Source organism: Bos indicus, chromosome 17, assembly GCF_029378745.1.
Source record: "Bos indicus isolate NIAB-ARS_2022 breed Sahiwal x Tharparkar chromosome 17, NIAB-ARS_B.indTharparkar_mat_pri_1.0, whole genome shotgun sequence".
Classification (NCBI taxonomy): domain Eukaryota; kingdom Metazoa; phylum Chordata; class Mammalia; order Artiodactyla; family Bovidae; genus Bos; species Bos indicus.
In genome coordinates, this window is record NC_091776.1 from 58,114,134 (window position 1) to 58,137,783 (window position 23,650).

Sequence of the window (23,650 nt, forward strand, 5' to 3'; positions counted from 1 at the left end):
CTAGGTTTCAGCAGTACATGCACTGAGAACTTCCAAATGGACAAGCTGGTTAGACAAGGCAGAGGAACCAGAGATCAAATTGCCAACACCTGTTGGATCATAGAGAAAGCAAGGCAATTCCAGAAAAACATCTACTTTTGCTTCACTGACTACGCTAAAGCCTTTGACTGTGTGGATCACAACAAACCGTGGAAAATTCTTAAAGAAATGGGAATAGACCACGTTACTTGCCTCCTGAGAAACCTGTATGCATGTCAAGAAGCAACATTTGGAATCAGACATGGAACAACGAACCGGTTCAAAATTGGGAAAGGTACATCAAGGCTGTATATTGTCACCCTGCCTACTTACCTTATATGCAGGGCACATGTGAAATGCTGAGCTGGATAAATCACAGGCTGGAATCAAGATTATCACGAATATCAACAACCCCAAACATTCAGATGACACCACTCTAATGGCAGAAAGCAAAGAGGAATTAAAGAGCCTCTTGATGAGGGTGAAACAGGAGAGTGAAAAAACTGGCTTCAAACTCAACACTCAAAAAACTAAGATCATGGCATCTGGTCCCATCACTTTATGGCAAATAGAAAAAGTAGAAACAGTGACACATTTTATTTTCTTGGAATCCAAAATCACTGTGAATGGTGACTGCAGCCACAAAATTAAAAGACGCTTGCTCCTTGGATGAAAAGCTATGAGAAACCCAGACAGGCTATTAAAAAGCAGAGACATCACTTTGCCAACAAAGGTCCATCTAGTCAAAGCTATGGTTTTTTCAGGAGTAATGTACAGATGTGAGAGTTGAACCATAAATAAGGCTGAGCACTGAAGAATTGATGCTTTTGAACTGTGGTGCTGGAGAAGACTCTTGAGAGTTCCTTGGACTGCAAGGAGATCAAATTAGTCAATTCTAAAGGAAATCAACCCTGAATATTCATTGGAAGGACTGATGCTGAAGCTGAAGATCTAATACTTTGGCGACCTGATGCAAAGGGCCACCTCATTGGAAAAGACCCCGATGCTGGGAAAGATTGAAGGCAAAAGGAGAAGAGGTTGGCAGAGGATGAGATCGTTTTATAGCATCACTGACTCAATGGACATGATTCTGAGCAAACTCTGGGAAATAATGAAAGACAGGGAAGCCTGGTGTGCTGCAGTCCATGGAGTCGCAAAAGAGTCAGAAAGACTGAGTGACTGAACAACAACAGCTTTATCTTTAAACAGTAAATGCATTGAACATAGGATCTTACTATAGGGTAATATTCAGCACTAAATACATACAGCAAGTTAGAAGAAAATAATACATTTGGGTTGCTCTGCAAGCCTTTCAAACTGTCAGTAGGCTAAGGGGGTGATTACAAACAAAAGCAGAGCTTTCTTCAAGTTAAATGCTGCTTCAGATGTAAAACAGTGTACTCTTCTAAGAATTATGATAAACTTGTTGGTAAGTGGATTGAGAAAGGGTCCACAACACATTCCTCTGGCAAATATTTTGGCAAATTCTTTCCATTCAGACTCAGAAACAACAGATACACTGTAGAAAATGCCAAGGGCTCTACATATTAAATGGGAGACAGGCACGTTCCAGGACGTGCCTCTTCCCAACAAGCCTGCATTACATTTGTTTGCTGACAACACAATAAAGCAGTACAGCCACTGCTGCTGCACGGAGCCTGCGAGCATTCACACACTCACTCGTCTCCTCTCCTACAGTGCTTACTTCCACCTCGTGAAGAGCATCATTACCTTCATTTGACAGAAGAGAAGAAACAGAAGCTCTGAGGGGCTCAACAACTGGTCCAAAGCCACTTGGTAAGCGATGAGGCTGGGCTGGAAGTCAGCTAGAAAGTGCAGGGTGAGCGGCTGCGTTTACAAGTGCGTGAAGTAACCATGAGCTTGATGAGTAATCGACATGAACTCAACCTGTGTTCTGCCAAGTGTGGAAGTTACTCAACCACAGCTCACTCGAAACACACATGGAGTTTATCTATAAGCACATTTTTCATTATTAATCAAGTATTGGTTTTGTTGGCATCATTTCCCCAATAGAATTGTATGCAATAAAATACCCTTCACCGCAAGACTGCAGAGCTGTTCTAAGAAGGGTCTTCCTAGAAAATACCTTCCAGGTGCCATCCATTGAATGGTCACATCCTTCTCTTTTGAATGTCTGTGGTGTCGTGGTCTTTGTCAATTTTCTCCAACTATGAAGTGTGTGACTCAGCCAGACCCTCACCTGTCATCAGTACCAGTATTGTTCACAAAGTCCTTCAACTTTAACGTAAGTTAACATTTAGGGCTGCACTGTTCTCTTGATGAAGTGACCTTCTGTCATATGAAATGTCTTGCTGTTACGTTCTTCCCTCTGAAATCTACTTTGATACTGATAGAGTCACTCCAACTCTGGAGTAGTGTCAGCACGCTACCTGTTTCCCCCTCCTTTCACTTTGCCTTGTGTCTATCTAAAGTGGGTTTACTTGTAGGTGGTGTGCAGTTGGTCTTGCTTTTAACTGGGGTATGCAGACGACTTATCTTTAAGTGACTATTGGCAATGGTGGGTTTAGTCCACCAATTGTCTTGTTTTCTATTTGTCCCATGTGTTCTTTGTTCCCTTTCCCCCTTTTTCTGCCTTCTTTTGGACTGGGTATTGGGTTAATTATGTGTTCATGTCATTTTGATTCCTTTGTTGGTCTATTAGCCAAACTGTGTTTATTTTAGGGGCTATAGACTTGCAGCCTCACCTGTAACTCACCGGTCTGCCTTCAAGCAATACTGCACCACTTCACACACAGGGAAGCAGCACATTCCCATTCCCTCCCGCCCTGCCTTTCTGCTATTATTGCCATACTTTTTAATCACTACATATGTTATAAACCCCACACGCATTGTGATTATTTTTGCATAAGCAGGCAATTATCTTTTAAAGAGAAATAAGAAAAAAAAAAACCCATTTATATCTACCCATGTAATTACCACTTCTACTGCTCTTCCCATATCACTTGTAAGACGGTTAAAACTCCTGCAGCTTTTGCAAGATGTGCAATTTCACTTTCCCACTGTGTTGCTGGATATCTGACCCAAAATACAGAGATGAGGTGAGCAAGAGCCAGCACAGCAGCTGACAGGAGGGATGCCTGAGAGAAAGCTAATTTTATGAAAGGTAATTTTTGTTGTTGTTGTTAATATAGTTAAAGCATGCTACTTTTACAACCCTAAAACTACAGGGGCTTCAACAGTGAAAACTTGAATTATAAGAATATTTTATAATATTATGCTTGAATTACTACCCGTGTTAACCAATTTTTAGCCAAAAAGCAGTCAATGCAACAATACATTCAACACGTATTTGAGCCCCTGCCCGGGGCCAGTCACTGTTCTAAGCACCAGGAAAACTGCAGTGAACAAGACAAAATAAACAAAAAAATCCCTGACTGCCTGGAGCTGATGTTCTAGTGCCATCACCAAGCATCTTGTTTTGGGGGCATGCAGGAAGATATAATCTTTATTTTCACAACATTCACACTGCAGAAAAGACCAGTTATAGTCACGAAGATACAACTAACCACAACAGATATATACACAAAGTGTGAGGGGACAATGGATAAGCTTAACTTTTTGTCCTGTTGACACACTATTTTAAGATTCCCAAAAAGGAGCAGCTAACTTTCACAGACATTCCAAGTTGAACTGAGTCCACATACATTGCATAATATTAAAGAAGCTGTAGTCAACACCTGTCAGAGCTTGATAAACTACCTTCCCAAACAGGGGACAGTTTAAAAAATCTGATGTAAATTCACTTGAAAGGCCAAGTTTTATCATACTGCAGACACAGCACTAGCATGGATGTGGCTCCTAATATGGTGGATTTCTGAAGTGGCAGGAGTGTGTCCTTTTTCTGCTCCATTTCCTACGGAAAGTGGCTGAACATCCATAAAGGTTTGCTGAATGTTTGTCTTATGTTTTAGCAACGGAACATTTGGTTGTAAGAAACAAATCCACTGGCTTAAATACAAAAGGAAACAGACTGAACAGAAACGAGGCTAGTTCACGGAACTCAAGGGCAGAAAACATAGCTGGACCGGAAAAGGGATTAGAGCCGGAAGTAGAAAAACATTCAGACCCAGGCAGTTCGTCTCCTGATGCACCACACGTCTTGCCTCTGCGTCTCTCTGTACTGTGCATCCCTCCCCACCCACCCCTCTCCACAAAGCAGCTTTCTCTCTTCCCAATTTCACAAGGGCTTCTACTCCAAGCACACAACTGAGACTGAGAAGTCTGAGCCCAATGGCTTAGCCAAGAACATGAAACAGCCGCCCCCAGGCCTGGGGTCTCCATCCTCGTTTACTGAGGCCAAAAGACCAACTCAAATGCTACAAATATACCCACCTCTAGAGGGGCTTCCAAGCAAGGAGATGCCCGTAAGGGTGTCTACCATCTTTACTCCGCATGCTCGGCCAAGGTGAAGCAAGAGAAAACTTCTCAGCAAATGCGAAGGGAGCTTCACTGTGGCTCTTTGGTGGTGACTGAGCAAACAGGTCATCGCCAGCATTCCCTGAACCAGACATAAATGACCCTCAGCACCGGGGCTGATGGCCCATCTGCCTCACACCGGGAAAGCTGAGAGGAGAGCAGGTGTGTCCGCCTTTCCCTCGGTTGCTGGGTAAAAGACGTGTAACTCTCAACCAGTGCCGGATCTCCACAACACTGCTTCACTCATGAACAAAGTAAAAAGGACTCAGACAAAAGAAAAAGGCTCTCTCGAAAAACGTGGAGGACCACAGCGAGGGAGGGCCGCCAGCCCAGGAAAGTAGACGGGAGCTGGGCTTGGCAGGCCCACTGCTCTCTGGGCCCGGGACCCTCCACCTGGACAAGCCTCCGCGAGGCGGCGGGAACACCAAGCTCACCCGAGCCTAGGAACAGTCATTAGCGGTGACATGAGTAACGACGGCCCGTCTTTGGAGGAGACATAAAGCCGGCTCGGCAGCTGTGGATGGGCACCGGTGCCAGTCTGCAGCACGTCCCTCCCACCTCCCAGAGGAGGCCAGCCAGAGTGTGGTAATGAAACTGCACAGAGTGGAGATGGGATCTCAATGAGTTTAAACTGATTTATGTTAGCTTTTGTAAAGAGCACGCGATATCATGAAAGTGCTACCACTGTGAAATAATGTCGACAATCCTTAAGACCTCCGCCTAATGGCACTTGGGCAGAATATTTATATGCCTCGTCGTGGGAACAAGGGCCATAATGGATACCATTTTTGTTTTATTAGGGATGCATATTTAAATTAATCTGCTATTTGCCTAAACAATTAGCTGCTTCTGTTTGCATGCACAAAGCCAAAACTGCAATTAGGCTTCCATCAAAAAGATAAGTCCCAACTAAAACTGTCCCAGTGGAGTCGTAAGAGCTCAGGGCAGAACTTTCAAAAATTACTTTTTAGCATAATGGTAATTATGTTAATTGCTTGAAAGGTAAATAACTGCTGAACTGGTTTTGGGAAAAGACAATTGGTATTATCCCTCCCCTTTGATCTTCTCCATGCACCATAAAATTTACAACAGGTTACCAGTTTAGAAAGTCAGAGACTGGTCACTTCTTGAACTGCAGGCTGTCTTGTAGTCTTTTGTGCTATCTCGATTAGAACTTATTTTAGCCACGAGCTCCTCTTCACTTGAGGTGGCATAACCAACACCTGAGGCTTGGTCTCAGCTTCCTAACAGTTAAGTAGACAGGATCAATTAACTGCAGTTCAGAGACACTCAGTGAAGCTGACTATTCCTAAAGACGGCTGCCAATCTCAATTTCTACCATGTTAAGTAAAAACCTGCCTGTAAGAAATGAAGCAGGAGTCAAAGGAAATTCTGCAATGAGAAAAAGCATCTTAACAGAAATTTCAATTACACCCATAGCACTCACTGAATGTGTACCTCTTCACTCACTAAGCCTGCACAGCATCACCACGGAATGCAAGCCAGAGATGGAGGCTAGTGTAAAGTTTAAGAGGACAGCACAACTTCTGCTTTCAGAGGGTAAGAGGTAAGAGGTTAAAACCAGTGCAAACAAGGGTCATAAGGTAGGGCTAACTCACAGAAGATCTTGAAAAAGATGAAACAGAATGAAATTTATTCTTTACTGAGATGCAGCATCCACATGCATGTCAGCCTTGACCTCCCAGCTGAACGCGGCTCTACAGCTGAACTCTTGCTTAAGGCAGAAAAACTGTACACAGGAAGCATCCTGGAAGCTGCATCCCAGACAAGTAAGGAGATCTGAGTGGGCCTGTGGACCAACGACCTGACTGGTTAGCACATAAGCAAGGGAGCGACCAAAGCAGAAACTGAGTCAAGGAGGAGGAAAGATGATATATTCAGTAGTCTCAAGTTCAAAGCAGAAAGAACGAACATTCTAAAGAGAAGACTCAAAAACAGAAAGACAGGAAATTGAAAAGGAGGCAGATGATATGGTGTAAGAATACGACAATGTTACTAAATAGAAACATTTACAGTTAGCAAAGTCAAAGGAAAAACAGATTGGCGGGGAAGAATTTGGACCGGCTCTTCTTTAAGCGGGTGTAGTTCAAGAAGGCAGTTGATGCAAGAGAGCCGTCACTGTGCACACAGCCACTAACTCCAGCCAGATCCTTCCTGCAATACAACTAAATGATGTGAACACAATACAGGCTGTATCTGGAAGAGTGTATCAGACACCGGGAACGGCCAATGTCTTTGGAGAAGAGACGGGGATGACTGCGGGAATCAGGACCCTAAGGTGGTATGGAAAGAAAAAAGGTTTTTTTTTAACTACATATTTTTTCTACAAGTAGTACTATATCAAACAATTTGTTATAATTTGTAGACATATCTCTATACATATTAATTTGATCACTGATGTTGAAAAGATGGTCATTTTTTCAAAGGATGTTGACACCTTTCATAAAAAACATTTTTTCTGGACTTCATTCGGTTCCACTGGTCCACAGGTCTATTCTCAAACCAGTATCAACATTGTTTTGATTACTGTCATTTTACAGTAAATCCTCCAATCAGGTAGCATAAGAACTCCAGCTTTATGCTTTTTTCCAAGATTGTTCTTTGCTATTCTTAGGCCACCACATTTTCTTTCAGATATTAAATTTTAGAATCAGCTTTTTCAATTTCTACCCAAAAAGCCTATGGGGATTTTGACTGAAATTGGATTGAAGCTCTAGATCAATTAAGGGAGAGCTGGCATCTTAACAGCATTCAACTTGCCAATCCATGAATCTAATAATAACCCTCTCCCTTTATTCGTGCTTTCCTCGAATTTTTCTCAGTAATATTTTACACTTAGCATATAGGTTTTAAACATACATTGCTGAGTTAATCCCCAACTATGTTATATTTCTGATGCAATATCAATTCCAATTGTTTGCTGCTCACTTGAATACTGTAGATTTTTGCATCCTGACCTAATATCCAGTATCATTGCTAAATATATTAATATTTATTCTAGTAAAACACTTTTGTTGCTAGCTTAGGAGTCTATCCATTTATTCACAGACCATTTTATTTGCTCCCTAACTGGATACCTTTTCTTGCCTTACTGCCCTAAGTAGGCCCTCCAGCACAACATTTAACAATTGTAGTGAAAATGGACAGTCTTGCCCTATTTCTGACTCTAAAGGGAAAGCATCTTTTACCACTAAGTACAAAGTTAGCTCCAAGTTTTTCATAGATTCTCTTAAGCAGACTGAGAAAGTTAGCTAAGTTTTTAATAATGAGTAAGAGTTTGTTTTTGTCAAAAAATTTTTTTGTTTCATTGAGATGAACATACAGTTTTTCTTTTATAGTCTAACATGACGCGTTATATTAATTGTTAATGGAATCAAACTCACCCTGAATTCCTGGGATGAATCCTAACTGGTTATGATGTATTATCTTTTTAATATATTTGCAGGATTCAATTTTATAATATAGTTGAGGATTTTTACATCTATGCTCATGAGGAATATCCATCTGTAGTCCTTGTTTTCAGGTGTTAGTTGTTACTGTTTCTTCTTTATCTAGCCTTCATGCTGGCCCCATAAGCGGAGTTGAGAACGGTTCCTCTTAGTCTATTTTACGGAAGTGTGTAGATTTGGTATTATCTCTTCCTTAAGTGTTTGATAGGATTCACTGGGCCTGCAGTTTTCTTTGTGGAAACTACTAAATTATAAATTCGATTTTTTTAAAAATCGGAAATAGAGCTATTTATGTTTTCTAGTTCTTGTTAAGTGAACTTAGGTAGTTTGTCTTCCAAAAAGTCAATTCATCCATTTTATCTAACTTATGGATTTACTGGCATAAAGGTGTTCCTAATATTTCATTTTAACTTTTTAATATTTACAGGATTTGTAATGATGTCCCATCTTACATTCCTTATGTTGGCAATTAATTTCTTTTCTCTTTTTTTCCATCAATGCGGCTACGGATTTGTCAATTTGATCAATTTTTTCAAAGGTATGGTTGTCCCTTCATTGATTTTTCTCTATTTTTTTTAACTCTATTCTACTCCATTGATTTATGCTCTTTATTACTTTATTCCTTCTGCTTATTTAACTTTCTCTTCTTTTTCCATTTTAAGGTGAAAAGCTATACTGTTGATTTGCGACTTTCTCTTTTCTAATATAAATAGTCAATGTTATAAATTTCCCTTTAAGCATTGCTTTAGCTACATCCCATACAATGATATACTGTTTTTAATTTTCCTTCAGTTCAAAATATTTCCTAATTTCTTTGGTGATTTCCTCTCTGACTTATGGGTTACTCAGAAGTGTGTTGTTTAGTTTTTAAATATTTGGAGATTCTCCCTGCCCTAGCCCTGGAGTCAGCCATTACGCCAAGAAGCCTTGGGTCCTTTTAGTAAAGAGCGATATTTTTCAAGACCTGAGCACTAGGTCAGAGTTTTGCTACTGGACTATTGCTGCTTCTATACCTTTTTCACAAACAAAGCCAGGACATACATGAAAACATAGGCATACGAACATACATACATTTCTGGCTGCTTATCAATCGATACTGAAAACCACGCACTCCACACCAACAGCTCCTATTCCAATCCAGCCCCCGAGAGTTCCTTCTGGCCATCCCCACTTCATACCTGCACCTCCCTTCTCCAACAACAAGAAAACTGGCTCCTATTATCCTTAGTTGTCTTACCTGCTCAGCCTCTCTGTATGGTGGCAACCTTCCAAACCCTCCAGGTCACTGTTCCCCTCGAACTCCCTGCCCTACCTAACCCTGGCACCCCTAGACTGCTGTCCCACTCCATGGGCCTCCCTAACAGCTCTGTGACTCAAAATACTCAATACAGTTCACAAATATATTTATCTCTGCTATAACAGAGCCTAGGGTTCACAACAGAGTAAACATTACAACTAAAATTGGAAGTGCTGAAGAGGAAATTAAATTTTATGGCTTAAAATTAATTTTCTTGTTAAAAAAAAAAAACAACTCATGCTTAGTTTTCATTAGGTAGATTGAAGAACTTGGACAATTTATTTCTGCAGTTTCCACTATCTCCCCAAAGCTCCCCTGTGCTATTTATTGCTCCCTTCTGTTCTTAATCTCAACTGTAGTAAGACAGGACAGCTACTCTGAATTCATGCATCATGCTGTGCCTTATTAAAAAAATCAGTGTTCAGTAAAACCAGACCCCCAATAAACCAGAAGATTAACACCAACTCTCGTATCATTAATACAATGTGCCAGTGTTTTCTGCATGATAAAACGATTTCAAATTATTTTCATAGTAACTTCAAAATTTGTAGTTATCCAAGAAATTGCTCATTTGCTATGTGTGTCTAAGCATGAGAACATTGCTCTCCAGTGTTTCTTAAATTCGAGAGCTTACAGACCTCTAAGAATTCATCTATGGACCAGTTAGTGTGAAAAACAGAGCATTACAAGGCACCGAGGTGACCACTGGGTGCCAACAGCCTGTGACTACAAATGCAAATTCAATTAATGAGCTCTCACAGTGCGGTTCAGTCACAAGGCCAAAAGTTCCAGATTCCTTTTTCAAATGACCATAAAAACACACAGATTTTTAAAAATTTCCTAGAGATCTCACAACTCCCACCCACAGTTTTATCTGTGGAATGCCACTTAAGGAACACTGAGCTATTATTTAGTTACAACACAAATGCAGTCCAAAGCATGTATAAGCAAGTGTAAAACAAACATAATTTAAAACTTCCCCGAGGAACAGAAAAACCTTAAAATAAGTATTTTTATTTGACATCTTCCTCCATAACATAAACACAGTCTCTATGGCTTGTCTATGAAACAAATTTTAACACCCTAAGACCACTCCAAGTGCAATCAACTATAACATTCAATGCTCTAAGAAATACTTCCGCAATACTAAAAAAAACCCACCTCAGTTCAGAATTCTGCACTTCAATTTTTAATTCCACTCTGAATATCTTTAAAATGTAAGCACTTGTACTATTAAGAAAACTGTTTAAATGTATTCTTTTAAAAGAACTCTACCTGGGGCACTTCCCTGTTGGTCCAGTGGTTAAGACTCTGCCTTCCAATGCAGGGGACAGGGGTTCAATCTCTGGTCGGGAAACTAAGCTCCCACAAGTCATGAGGGAACTAGAGAGCCCGAGCACCACAATGAGAAACCCCTGCAGCACAACTAGAGAAAGCCCACAAACCTCAGTGAAGACTCAGAGCAGACTTAAAAAAAAAAAAGAGGGCTCGACCTGGTATTTTTTTGGTTTTTATCAGAAAGATGTTTCATTTTGTTTTGTCCGCCAAGTGTCTGAATAAGGCTAAGACCAAAAGGTAGACAAAGGTTTCTGGCAAGAATTACTTACCAAGACTTTAAGAGAAAAATGACCAGAAAAAGAAAGCCTTGGAAAAAAACAACCCCAATCCTCCATAGTTCAGGTACGCTAGCCATCTCCTAAACAATTATGTTAATAATCCACTTCTGAAACTTAAGTTTTGATCAGGGGAGAGGAGCAGACTGAATACTGCATTCAAAGGTTATGTTATGACATTAAAATGTCATCAACATCTAAGAGACATAAGCAAAACTACTGAAGAACCGATTTTTTAATTAAGCATAAAATTGCAACTAAAACTTTGGATGCACCTAGTCTCAGTAGCTGCCTAAGTAAAACATGGTCCTACTGTTCACTGCTGAAAAGAAGCTTGGAGAGACCCACTCCCATCCATTGTACACACGTCAGGAAACAAGAAATCAGTCACTCCAGCCCGGGGCAAGCAGAGTCCTGGACAACAGAGCGTGTGTGGGCACAGACAACTGCACTGGGAGTGCTGCACCAGTGGATAAGCCACTCTGCCTGGCTCCATGGTACCCCAGAAAGATGACTGCTGGCTGTCCCACCTAGGCTTCCACGTGCTGAAGAGCACTGAGTCTCCGCTCTCCGCCTACAGGGACAAATCAGAACTTCTTTGCACCTTAGAAGTGTGTAATCTCATTTCTAACCAAAGAGTGAGTTTTTGAGACAAACTCTGAGCAGGGAGCGGGTTTCGAGTACGCTGCCATTCCCTAATGTGGTGGCTCAAGGCCAAAGGCAGGCAAGCATGGAGCAGATGGAGTCCTGGCAAGGTCTGCACTGTCCCTGCATTAGCAGCATCTGCTCATTACTCAGAACCTTCGCCTGCTTTATCTAATGCTCCAGGAAAAGCATTCTGATTTGATTCATTTCGGTATGGTAACGTGCAACACAATTAGTGGTAAAATCAAACTGGAGAGCGGCCAGAGCTGACAATCGGAAACAAGGCAGAAGAAATATGAGGCCAGTGGGTTGGAATTCAAAAAATCACAAGTGTGGATCATCTTGCCAAATCTCACCACCCCAGGTGGGTGTAAGAGTGTTCCTACCGGACAGGGAGGCTAAAAAGGACGTGGGGATGGCTTACTCTCTCCCAGACCAGCTTCCATCTCCGCCTCTGGACTTGATTCCTTCTGTGGAGAATACATGTACAGACAGACCACTGAGGGGGTCTCCACGGCTACAGAGCTTCCCTTTGGCACAACCAGGGAGCTGAAGTTCATTAACTCGTTTTATTGTCTTCTTCTTCTCTGTGGAGCACGGTCACAAATTTCAGACCCCCAAGGTGAATCTCCTTTGTGCCATGGCACTGCCTAACAAGTGCGTGTTCACTGCTCTACAGAGGAGCACTACGAAATGTGCATTTGATTATCTTGATCTGTCTTTGCCTAGAAGTAGCTACTCATGAATATGTTAGTACAGATATCATAGTTCCAATCTGCTAAACTGAAGTAAGACTAAAGACAGTGCCTCCTGAGGTCTGGGGGTGGGAGGGGCGAATGAAAAGTTGTTGCTTATCTCAGAAGGTAACAATTCCTATCAGCCTGATAAAACCAGCGAGTGAGAGAGGAACAAGAAAACTCAGGAGCTATCATCAAAGAAAAATCCTAATACTAAAAGGAGTGCGTGTGTGCTGAGTTGCTCAGTCATATCTGACTTTGTGCGACCCCATGGACTGCAGCCCACCAGGCTCTTCTGTCCATGGGATTCTCCAGGCAAGAACACTGGAATGGGCTGCCGTGCCCTCCTCCAGGGGACCTTCCCGACCCAGGGATCAAACCCAGGTCCCTTACAATCTCCTCCTGCACTGGCAGGCGGGCCCTTCACCACTAGCGCCACCTAGCGCCACCTGGGAATTCTAAAAGGAATTTGAGACACGTCAAAGATTTCAACGCAAACGATGCAGCCAAGGAAGCACTACAGATTTTACCCACAGAAGGGTAAAATGAAACCCCAAATAGTAAGGCTGAAATGTGATGATGTAAATGTAAGCAACCAGACAGACCACTTGGACAAAATGTAACATCTAGAAACAGACTGAAATACTAAGAGTTTCATATGTAAAAATCTGTAAAGGTAGCACCTCAAACAAGTGAGGTAGAGATGGGCTTTCTTCTAAGAAATGTTGGAAAGATATAATCAGATTCATATGCTATTCCAGGATGAACTCTATATTGGTCAGGATTCAAACATAAAGATAACCCAAAACACTGTCATCAAAAAGAACACAAATGACAAATGCCGGCAAGGATGTGGAGAAAAGGGAACCCTCATACACTGCTGGTACGAGAGTAAACTGGTACAGACACTGGAAAAGAGTACTTCGCAAAACGCTAAAAATGTAACTACCATATGACTAAGCAATTCCACTCTGGTATATATTCCAAAAAAACAAAAACACTAATTTGAGAAGATACATGCAACCCCAACCTTCATAGCAGCATTATTTACAATAGCCAAGATATGGAAGCAACCTGTCCATCAACAGATACAAAGAAAACATGGTGTGTGTGTGTGTGTGTGTATATATATATGTATACACACACACACACACACAATGGAATACCACTCAACCATAAAAAACAATGGAATTTCCATCTGTAACAACATGGACGGACTTAAGAAGGTATTAAGCTAAACTGAAGTCAGTCAAACAAAAAAAGACATGATCTCATTTATATGTGGAATCTTATAAGCAAACCTAACAGAAAAGAAACAAGCTCATGGATATAAAGAACAGGCTAGTGGTTACTCCTGGGAGAGGGAAAGGGGAGGGGCAGAGACAAGATGGGGATGGGAGCTGAAGCAGCACAAACTACTATGTACAAAATTTGAAAAGCTACATGGATATATTATCCAGCACAGTGAATATAGTCAGTATTTTATGATAACTAAAACTGGATTACAACCTTTAAGACTGTGAATTACTATGTTGTACACCTGATATTTATATAATATTGTACATTAACTATATCTTAATTAAAAAAAAATTTTAAGCCCTAAAAGTAACAGAAGAAAAAAATTACAAGTGGCAGGTACACATGTGAAAAAATTCAACCTTTCTCACACTAAGAGAAATGTAAATTCAAACATTTGGATACCATTTCTTATCAAAGTGACACCTAACATTTTGAAACAAATAACTTTGCTGATAAAACTTAAAAAAAATGGGCTGGTAAGAATGCTACATAATATAACCCCATTTTCATTTACCTTTTGACACAGACATTTTCTGGCAGGAAACAATCCATCCTGCATGCACATGAAATGTCATATGTACAGGCTTTTCACTACAACACTGTAACAGTGAAAGCAGAAGCAACCCAACTGTTCCTCGATAAAGGACTAAGTAAACAAATCATAGTGTACACAGTGGGATACTATGAAAAAGGAGCGCCTTTCCCAGGCACTGACATGGACAACCTTTCATGCTATGTCTTTAACAAGATGTGAGCATTCTCAGGTTTATTACAAGATTATTTCCACCAGCCAAGATATGGAAACAACTCAAATGCCCATCAGTGGATGAACGGATAAAAAAGGTATGGCACAGGGACTTCCCTGGCGGTCCAGTGGCTAAGACTGCACTCATGACACAGAGGGCCTATGTTTGATACCTGGTCAGGGAACTAAGATCCCACGTGTCACCAACTAAAGATCCTACATGCTGCAACTAAGACCCTGTGCAGCCAAATAAATATTAAAAAAAAAAAAAAGACATGGTGTTAAGTCGCTTCAGTTGTGTCTCTTTGCAACCTCATGCACTGTAGCCCACTAGGCTCTGCTGTCTATGGGATTTTCTAGACAAGAATATTGGAGTGGGTTACCATTTCCTCCTCCAGGAGGTCTTCCCCACCCAGGGATCGAACCTGCGCCTCCTGCATTAACAGGCAGGTTCTTTACCCCTAGAGCCACCTGAGAAGCCCCTTAAAAGACATGGTATATATACCCAAAATATACAACACATAATAAAATACTATTCAGTCATGAGAAAGAAGGAATTCCTGTCATTTTCAACAATGTGGATGGACTTTGACCATATTATGCTAAGTGAGATAAGTCAGACAAAGACAAGTGCTATATGGTAACACCTACATTGTGAAATCTATGTCAAACTTATTTTTAAAAAAACAGTAAAACGGTGGTTACCAGCAAGTAGGAGGCATGAGGGATAGGATTGATGGTGTTTAAAAGTACAAATAAAAAATACAAAAGTATCATTTGTCAAGTGATAAACTTGTTAAGTGATAAATAAATCACAGGGTTCTAATGCACAGTATAATGAAATACAGATAATAATACTGTACTATAATTATGTAATATTATAAATATTGATACAATGGCCACCATATTACAATATATAAATGTATCAAAGTAACAGACTGTACACCTTAAACTTACACAATATTATATGTCAAATTTACTCAATTAAAAAAAAAAAGATACACCATTAAGTGAGAAAAAAAAAAAAAAAAAACGCCAAGGTACGCAACAATGTTATAAAGTAACATGCTGACAAAGGTCCGTAGAGTCAAAGCTATGGGTTTCCAGTAGTCGTGTACGGATGTGGTCATAAAGAAGGCTGAGTGCCAAAGAACTGATGCTTTGAACTGTGGTGCTGAAGAAGACTTTTGAGAGTACCCTGGACAACAAGCAGATCAAACCAGTCAATCCTAAAGGAGATCAGTCCTGAATATTCATTGGAAGGAGTGATGCTAAAGCTCTAATACCTTGCTCACTTGATGCAAAGAGCCAACCCACTGGAAAAGACCCTGATGCTGGGAAAGACTGAGGGCAGGAGGAGAAGGGGCGACAGAGGATGAGATGGTGGGATGGCATCATCGACTCAATGGACATGGGTCTGAGCAAACTCCAGAAAACAGTGAAGGATAGGGAAGCCTGGTGTGCTGCAGTCCATGGGGTTGCAAAGAGTCAGACATGACTGAGCAACTGAACGACAACAATCTTTTGTTTAAAGGGGGAGAGGAAAGAATAAGAACAGATATCAATACTTTGTATTTATAATAAAGAAATACTGCAAGCTAGACAAACTAAAAAATATGGTTGCTTTAGAATGGAGTGAACAAAAACGGGTAGAAGACTTTGCAATGTACAACTTTATGTTAGCTTGACATCAATGTATTAGTCAAACATATTAAATTACAAAATAAAACCCACTCATTTACTGATTAAAAAATTAAAATCACAAATATACACACATAACTACTATCTAGAAAAATAAACCATAAACAAAGTTCATTGAAAAATAAGTGACAAATTGAAAAAATATTTAAGAACAAGGACAAGCTTATTTCCTTAGCCCTTATTTTCAACCACAGAAGATAACAACCCAAAGAAAATGAGGAAACTATTCACAGAGAAAGAAATACAAGCACCTAATAACACAAAAGGCTGCATATTGTCACCCTGCTTATTTAACTTATATGCAGAGTACATCATGCAAAAGGCCAGGCTGGATGAAGCACAAGCTGGAATCAAGATTGCCAGGAGAAATATCAATAACCTCAGATATGCAGATGACACCACCCTTATGGCAGAAAGTGAAGAACAACTAAAGTTTTCTTGATGAAAGTGAAAGAGGAGAGTGAAAAAGTTGGCTTAAAACTCAGCATTCAGTATCTTAAAACTAAGATCATGGCATCCAGTCCCATCACTTCATGGCAAATGGAGAAACAGTGGAAACAGTGAGAGACTTTATTTTTGGGGGCTCCAAAATCACTGCAGATGGTGATTGCACCCATGAAATTCAAAGATGCTTGCTCCTTGGAAGGAAAGCTATGATCAACCTAGACAGCAGATTAAAAAGCAGAGACATTACTTTGCCCACAAAGGTCCGTCTAGTCAAAGCTATGGTTTTTCCAGTAGTCTTGTATGGATCTGAGAGTTGGACTATAAAGAAAGCTGAGCACCAAAGAATTCATGCTTTTGAATTGTGGTGTTGGAGAAGACTCTTGAAAGTTCCATGGACTGAAAGAAGATCCAACCAGTCTATCCTAAAGGGAATCAGTCCTGAATATTCATTGGAAGGACTGATGCTGAAGCTGGAAACTCCAATACTCTGGCCACCTGATGCAAAGAACTAACTCACCAGAAAAGACCCTGATGCTGGGAAAGAATAAAGGTGGGAGGAGAAGGGAACGACACAGGATGAGATGGTTGGATGGCATCACTGACTCCATGGACATGAGTTTGAGTAAGCTCCAGGAGTTGGTGATGGACAGGGAAGCCTGGCATGTTGCAGTCGATGGGGTCACAAAGAGTCAGACATGACTGAGCGACTGAACTGAACAACACAATGAAAAAATATAAAATTATATAAGCAAAACAAAAACAATGGTGAAACACCGTGGCCACCTAGCAGACAAGCATGAGGAAGCCGTCATTACACTTTTGTATACATACTGTCATATACTTTTGGTGAGACTATAACCCAGTGAAACCTTTTTGGAGGGCAATCTGGCAATACTTATCAATATGTAAAGCATCTGTAGCCTCCAATCCAGTGATTACCAGTAAGTTACCCTGCAGATATACTTGTATAAGTCCATCTCAGTATCTGCTCAAGGATACTGCTTTGCAGTACTGTTTTTAATAACAACAACAACAAAATCCAAATGTGCATCACCAAAGGCCCTAATAAATAAATAATTGTACAGCCACATAGTGCAATACTACACAGGCTGAAAGAGAACAGGGTTTACCTATAAGCACTAATACAGAAAGACCCCAAAACATGTTGTTATTAGGTGAAAAAGCAATGTGTGTGCAAAATGTGACAGCAACTAGAGGTAGGGCAACAGGGAGGAACACTTCAACTTCTTTTTGGATATCTCTTGTTTTACATTTTATATTTTTGTGCTCTGTTTGAATTTTAACTACTAACTTTTTTTAAACCAAGTATTTAAAAATACATGATGGCAATTGCTTGCCAAGTATTTACTGAAAAGAGAAGTTCCTCTGGCATTCCTACAAGGTTTCCTAATATTTCTGTGCAACAGCAGGGAGGTGACAAAGACAATTTTAACCAACGATGTAAAACCAGCAGCACACTTACATATCCTCAAAAGCTGGACTTTCAAGCTCATGAGAGATGAGCCGTGAGCGTGCAAATAAATCAGATGCACCGTTCTGTAAGTGTCTCTGTGGAGTATTACATAAACAGCATGGGATCCTGGGTACGGCCTAAGAGAGACCACCACAGTTCTGGATTCACCACTGATGAACGAGTCAACCTCAAGGAAATCACTTGGCTTCTCTGAACCTCAGTTTCCCGATCTGAAGGGTGTGTGTGTGTGTGTGTATGTGTGTCTGTGTGTGTGTGTCCCTCAGTTTCCCGATCTGAAGGGTGTGTGTGGGGGGGTGTGTGTCTGTATCTGTTTGTGTGTGGCAGGGTGAGGCTATCAGATTGTTCTGCAGTGTATGATTCTAACAGAGAAGTACTGCAAACCTTTGCATAGCTATATGGGAAAAAACCTCACTGGTAATTTGGCATGTAGGAATCACACTCAAGCTGCTCTTCTGTTATCTCTGCAAGATCTCAACAAACACACCTCATCTATGACATACCCTAGAGACAGCTTAGCTGAATTACTAGAGGCCAAAAGAAAGATCCATCAGTGGTGTCCAAATAATGCCAAACCCAAACAACAGAGTTCATATTGTTAGAGTAATAAAATGAACGTATTTAAGATTTCAGCCCTAATTTTTTTTAATGGCATATGCATATAAAGTTCCCATCAGCTCCATTACCACAGTTCTGTCCTACCTCTGAAGATCTGCAACCATGCCATGACATGAACACTAACATTCTGAAATATCTCATGGTCCTGACATTCAAGCAAGTGGGGAGATTTTGGAGATTCAGACTTCACAATACAATGGAAGTCAGGAGTATGAGAGGTGGTATACGGTATCGTGGCCATTGAAACTATTAGACTCTTCTTACCCAGTTCTGTAAATCCACAGTTGCCAGTATACAAAAAGAATTCTATGAGTCCCAGAGAGACAACATATTACCATAATTTATCTCATATAGTGTGTTAGTGCCAGGAAAAGGTAGACCCTGACTTTTATTTTTCTATTTCCGTATTTGTCAAAAGATTATCTCTGTCTGTCCTCTTTTCACTGTTTCCTTTGAATCAAGCAGAGCCAACAGGAAAAGTAGGCCAAGCATATTTAATATTTTACACCAAACAAGTTATTTGCTTAAGATGGCTTGGCCAGCCTCGTGTCTGGCACTAAAACCCAGCCCGACAGTTCCAGTAGGAATTAAACACCAGTTTTAATGGGTGCTGTGTTCCAATGCCTACTAATGCATTGAGGGTTATTGGCCAACTTCTTCACATAAACACAAGGATGAGTGTATGTGTGTGAACCTGTGTGTGTGCCCACGTGTATGTATGGAGGGATTACAGAGGGGAGCTGGCCACAGCTGCTTAATTTTTGTCAAGCTTTTTATCTTCTCTTAATAGGGAGGAGGGTTGCTTACCATCCTCGTAAGCTGCCACCGCCAGCGAGCTGTTTATCCTCACAAAGGAGACATATGGCTGCATTCCAGGCTCATCCTCCTCAAACTCCGATTCCAGGAAGGGGGCTGTGTAGTCCCAGGTGCGCGTGTCCCACACCCTCACGTCTCCCGACGTGTATCTGGAAAAGAAGGACACATGTGGTTCCAAAGGGGAGCGAATGGCAGGGCCGCGGTGCAGAGCCTGTGGGAGCCTGAAAGCGCCAGTGGAGGAAGACTAGGCAGGTAGGGGCCCACTACTGCAACGCTGTTTACGCGAGTCACCCCAACAGGAGAGAACGGCAGCTCGGGAACAGAAGGCTGAGAACACGCTCCCTGTCCTCGTGGCACAGTGGTGACAATTTCAAAGGAGGATACCGTAATTAAAACACCGGACAGCAAGATCTCCCTGCCTTTCTTTTCGACTATTATACCCCTTCTGCTACCTTAAGTCCTCCCAGTAAAGGGATCACTAGCAGAAACGTGCAGAAGCCACACTATTTACACACACACACACACACACACACACACACACACACACACACACACACACAGGGCTAATGGTCTTACAGGCACAAGCTTTCTAATACCTCATCCATGCATCAGATTTGACTGATTAAAGTCCCTAAAGACTAATTGATTTGCTGAAACAATTAAGTCTTGCCTTCAGCAGCCAGACAGTGCTGCCTTCTCATGAAAAGCTCTTGCCGAAATGCATGACGCTCCCTGGTTTCACCCACTTAGAGCGCGGGAGCACTCACTCTCTCCTATCACGCCTGCCACTCCAACAAATGACTCTCTCCATCACGGCCGCGGCAGGGCCAGAACCTGGTCAGGCACCAGGCCCCGGGGACAATGGAACGGCCAGATGACAAGGTAGTGCGCTGCCTGCCACTGGAGGCCTTTATGCAGAGTTCCTCACAGCTGCTGCAGAGGGTCTGCTTCAATACCGAAGCACCTGTGCCGAGGCGTGCTCGATACAGGCTCAGAGCCTCAGAATGAAGCCACACAAACACAAAGACATGCAGACAACGGGAAAGGTGTTCGGGCTTCCTGAGGCCAAGCCACAGTTCCTTCAGGGCTTCTTTCATCTCACATTCCAAGTGAAACGAAAAAGATAACTCCGAGACTTATTTAACTACTGAAGTCTATGACATGATACATCTATGAAGTAGTTGTACATCAGTTTCTCACGTGAGGTTTCTTAATAAACTAAGGTTACTCTGATTCGGGAATGCTTCACTTACTAAATGCAGCAGTGTTTTCCTCACATTAGTTGACAACGAATATACACACCATGAATTCAGAGGTCATCCTGTCACGCACCCTCTCTAGGCTGCACCACGGGGCTCTCTCCCTGTAGGATGGTACCCAGGGAGTGGGAGTGTGAAGAGGCAGGGAGGACAGATGTGCTGTCTAAAACTGGACTGATGGGCCTCTGACCACTGATCCTCCAGCAAACAAAAACGCTCACTCCATGACAGTCATTAAGCCTGGTGACACACGAGCAAAGGCAAGATACTGAAATCACCAGGACCAATCGCCGGCTCCCAGACTCTCCAGACAGTGCTTCCAGATCATGTGACCTCAACGAGGCCACCTCAACAGGAACACACACTCCACTGCACCCAAACTACCCGCTGACTCTGACACCCTAAGGATGACTACACCGTTCCCTGGAATAAGGCCACTTGCTTAGCAACAGACACACTCAGAGACAACATGTGTGAATTTCTAGGCTGTGTATGCTTAGATTCTTGAGGTTAAATTCTGTGTGAAAGGAACCGGCCAATTCACAAGAGGCGGCTGAGGAGGATGGCAACATCATTCAGAAATAGAAAGAAGTGACAGACAGACAGAGGGGACTCGGGAGCTTTGAGAGAAAGAACTACACCAACCAGGAAAACGCATTTCCTTTCTGTCCGTCTCTGTCATTCTGCTTCTTGTGACCTGCATATGGGAGCACGCCAGTCATCCTCAAGGCCTTTGTGGTGCCCCCGAGGGGATACGAGGGCAGCATCTGGGGGGCTTGAAACCCACCATTTGCAAGTTCCCTTTACACAAGGAGTTCCAAGGTAAAGCAACGGTGACCAAATCCAAACCTGAAACCCGCTGCACCCCACAACCGTGAGCCATGAAATACAGTCTGCCTCTCTCTTTTGGGGGAAGACAGGTGGAGGGCAGAGGCCGCAGAGGAGCATCCATTAATATCGGGAAGGCTCCTGACTGCCTTTTCTTCCAAGAAGTTGTCCCCTTCGTGCTGCAACTCACTCACCTAAAATTAAACACGTGCTCTCCTCAAAAAGACTTGGCCCATGACCAAACTGGCCCGTTGCAAGTTCTTGATTTTGTCAGAGACAGAACTCGTCCCAGATCACCAGTGCAAAACTGGGGGGCTCCTCAACGCCCCTCTGCCATCATGCACACATCACCACACTACTTACTACACGTGCAGTCCACACCCTTCCTGCTCTCCTCGCTCCCAGGCTGCCTCTGGACCTGGGCCACCCCTCACCCCCCAGCCGCCCCACAACAGCCTCCCCACTCCCGAGCCTCACTCACCTCCGGCCACCCAGCACCAGCCAAACCCTCGGAAATACTTGACTACGTGGCTCTCTCTCCCTTTCTCCCTCCACCCTCCACACCAGACCACGGGTGCTACCATCTTCCAGGATAGCAGCGTGGACTCTCCTCTGGTGGCAGCTGTGTATGCAGTCATCTGACTGATCACCTCCCCTATGAACCCATGAGCTTCTAAGGTCAGGGGCTGGGTCCTGCTCCCCGCTGTTGATCCAGTGATCAGAACAGCTCAACTAAAATAGCGCTTGACACCTAAGGAGCTCTTTGTGAATCCTGAGGCCTTAACAACACACTGAATGAAGCTTTAACTATCAGCCAGGCACTGAGATCCCTCCACAGACTTACCTCACTCCTCTCCCAGCCTCATTTTCTCCTCTTCCTTAGCAGGAGCCAGTCTCTAGCCGGGACGGTCGGTCACTGCCTTCCACAGCACGGGTGCCTCTGCACCTCGGCTCCCAATTACCCACCTTTCTGGAGCCCCTTCCCTCCTTATGACCCAGCCAGGTGGGCCAACTTTGGCTATACATTAGAATCCCTTGAGATGCGTTTAAACTCCCAAAACCAAGGGCGCACCAGATCAATGAAATCTCATCCTCCAGGGGCGGGACCAGACAACGCTGTTCCCAATGAGCTAAGCAGATTGAGAACCACCCACCTCACTCAAGCCTGTGCTGTGTTGTGCTGAGTCGCTGTCGTGTCCGACTCTTTTCAACCCCATGGCTGCAGCCCACCAGAATCTGTCCATGGGATTCTCCAGGCAAGAATACTGGTGTGGGTTGCCATTTCCTTCTCCAGGGAATCTTCCCAAACCAGGGATTGAACCCAGGTCTCCTGCATTGCAGGAGGATTCATTATCAGCTGAGCTACCAGGGAAGCCCTCACTCAAGCCTAATAACGTCTAAAGGTCTAGCCCAGGCCCCCCTTCTCCATGACCCCTCTCTGCCTCCACTACAGTGCCCCTGAATCTGAAGAAATGGCGTTCCCTGCTACGTCCCATGTGTCCTCAACTTGACCATGAAGGCCCTACCACAGTGCCACAGCCTCCACCACAGCGCCTTACACGCAGCTGAGAGAAGGGGCTCCCCAGGTAACAGCCCGACTGGTTTGAGTGGCACCGCCTTCTCTCTGCTGTCCCACTTCCAGTGCTAATGGTCAGTGACACACCCAGAACACACACATCGAGATGCATGAGCTTCTTCCATTTACCTCCAGACTGATTAAAACCTCTCTACAAAACACAGAACAAATTACGTTATTTCGGTAACTATAAAACTTTCTGAGGATATCCATCTAAGTCAACTCCATTCTTTATGGCGAAAGAGCATGATAACAGCATAAATGTTTTGCTGCAAAAAGACTCACGAGGCAAATACAAAAGACTCAGTGCTCCTTTAAGATGAGAACAGAGAATAAATACCCTGCTTCAGCAGGTACTACGTGATGACTCAGCAACGGGCTCTAGAGTGAACCACATGAAAGCAGCCACGGCAGCAGCGCTCGGACACCACGTTCGTGAACTCGTGCTACAGAAGCGGACGTTTTCCTGAGGAAGAAACGCTGGCTGGGGCAGATGACCTGGACCAGACTCTCGGTGCAGTTTCAAAGTGCTTCCCAACACTGGCCGGGAGAAGCAAGGACAGAGCTGGAAGGGGCGAGGGCTGATTTTTCTCCAGAGCTCCAGATGTCTTTACGGCTGCCTAATGACAAT

General features: G+C 42.8%; 1 protein-coding gene across 2 annotated transcripts in view; it reads right to left on the reverse strand.

Moving 5' to 3' along the window:
* Positions 1 to 23,650, reverse strand: part of FBXW8 (F-box and WD repeat domain containing 8) — a 113,548-nt gene that overhangs the window by 45,204 nt on the left and 44,694 nt on the right. For both annotated transcript variants that reach the window (XM_070769598.1, XM_019977658.2), the window contains one exon: positions 19,348 to 19,505. In XM_070769598.1, the coding sequence (XP_070625699.1) occupies positions 19,348 to 19,505 (158 nt within the window). The remainder of the gene's footprint in view (positions 1 to 19,347; positions 19,506 to 23,650) is intronic.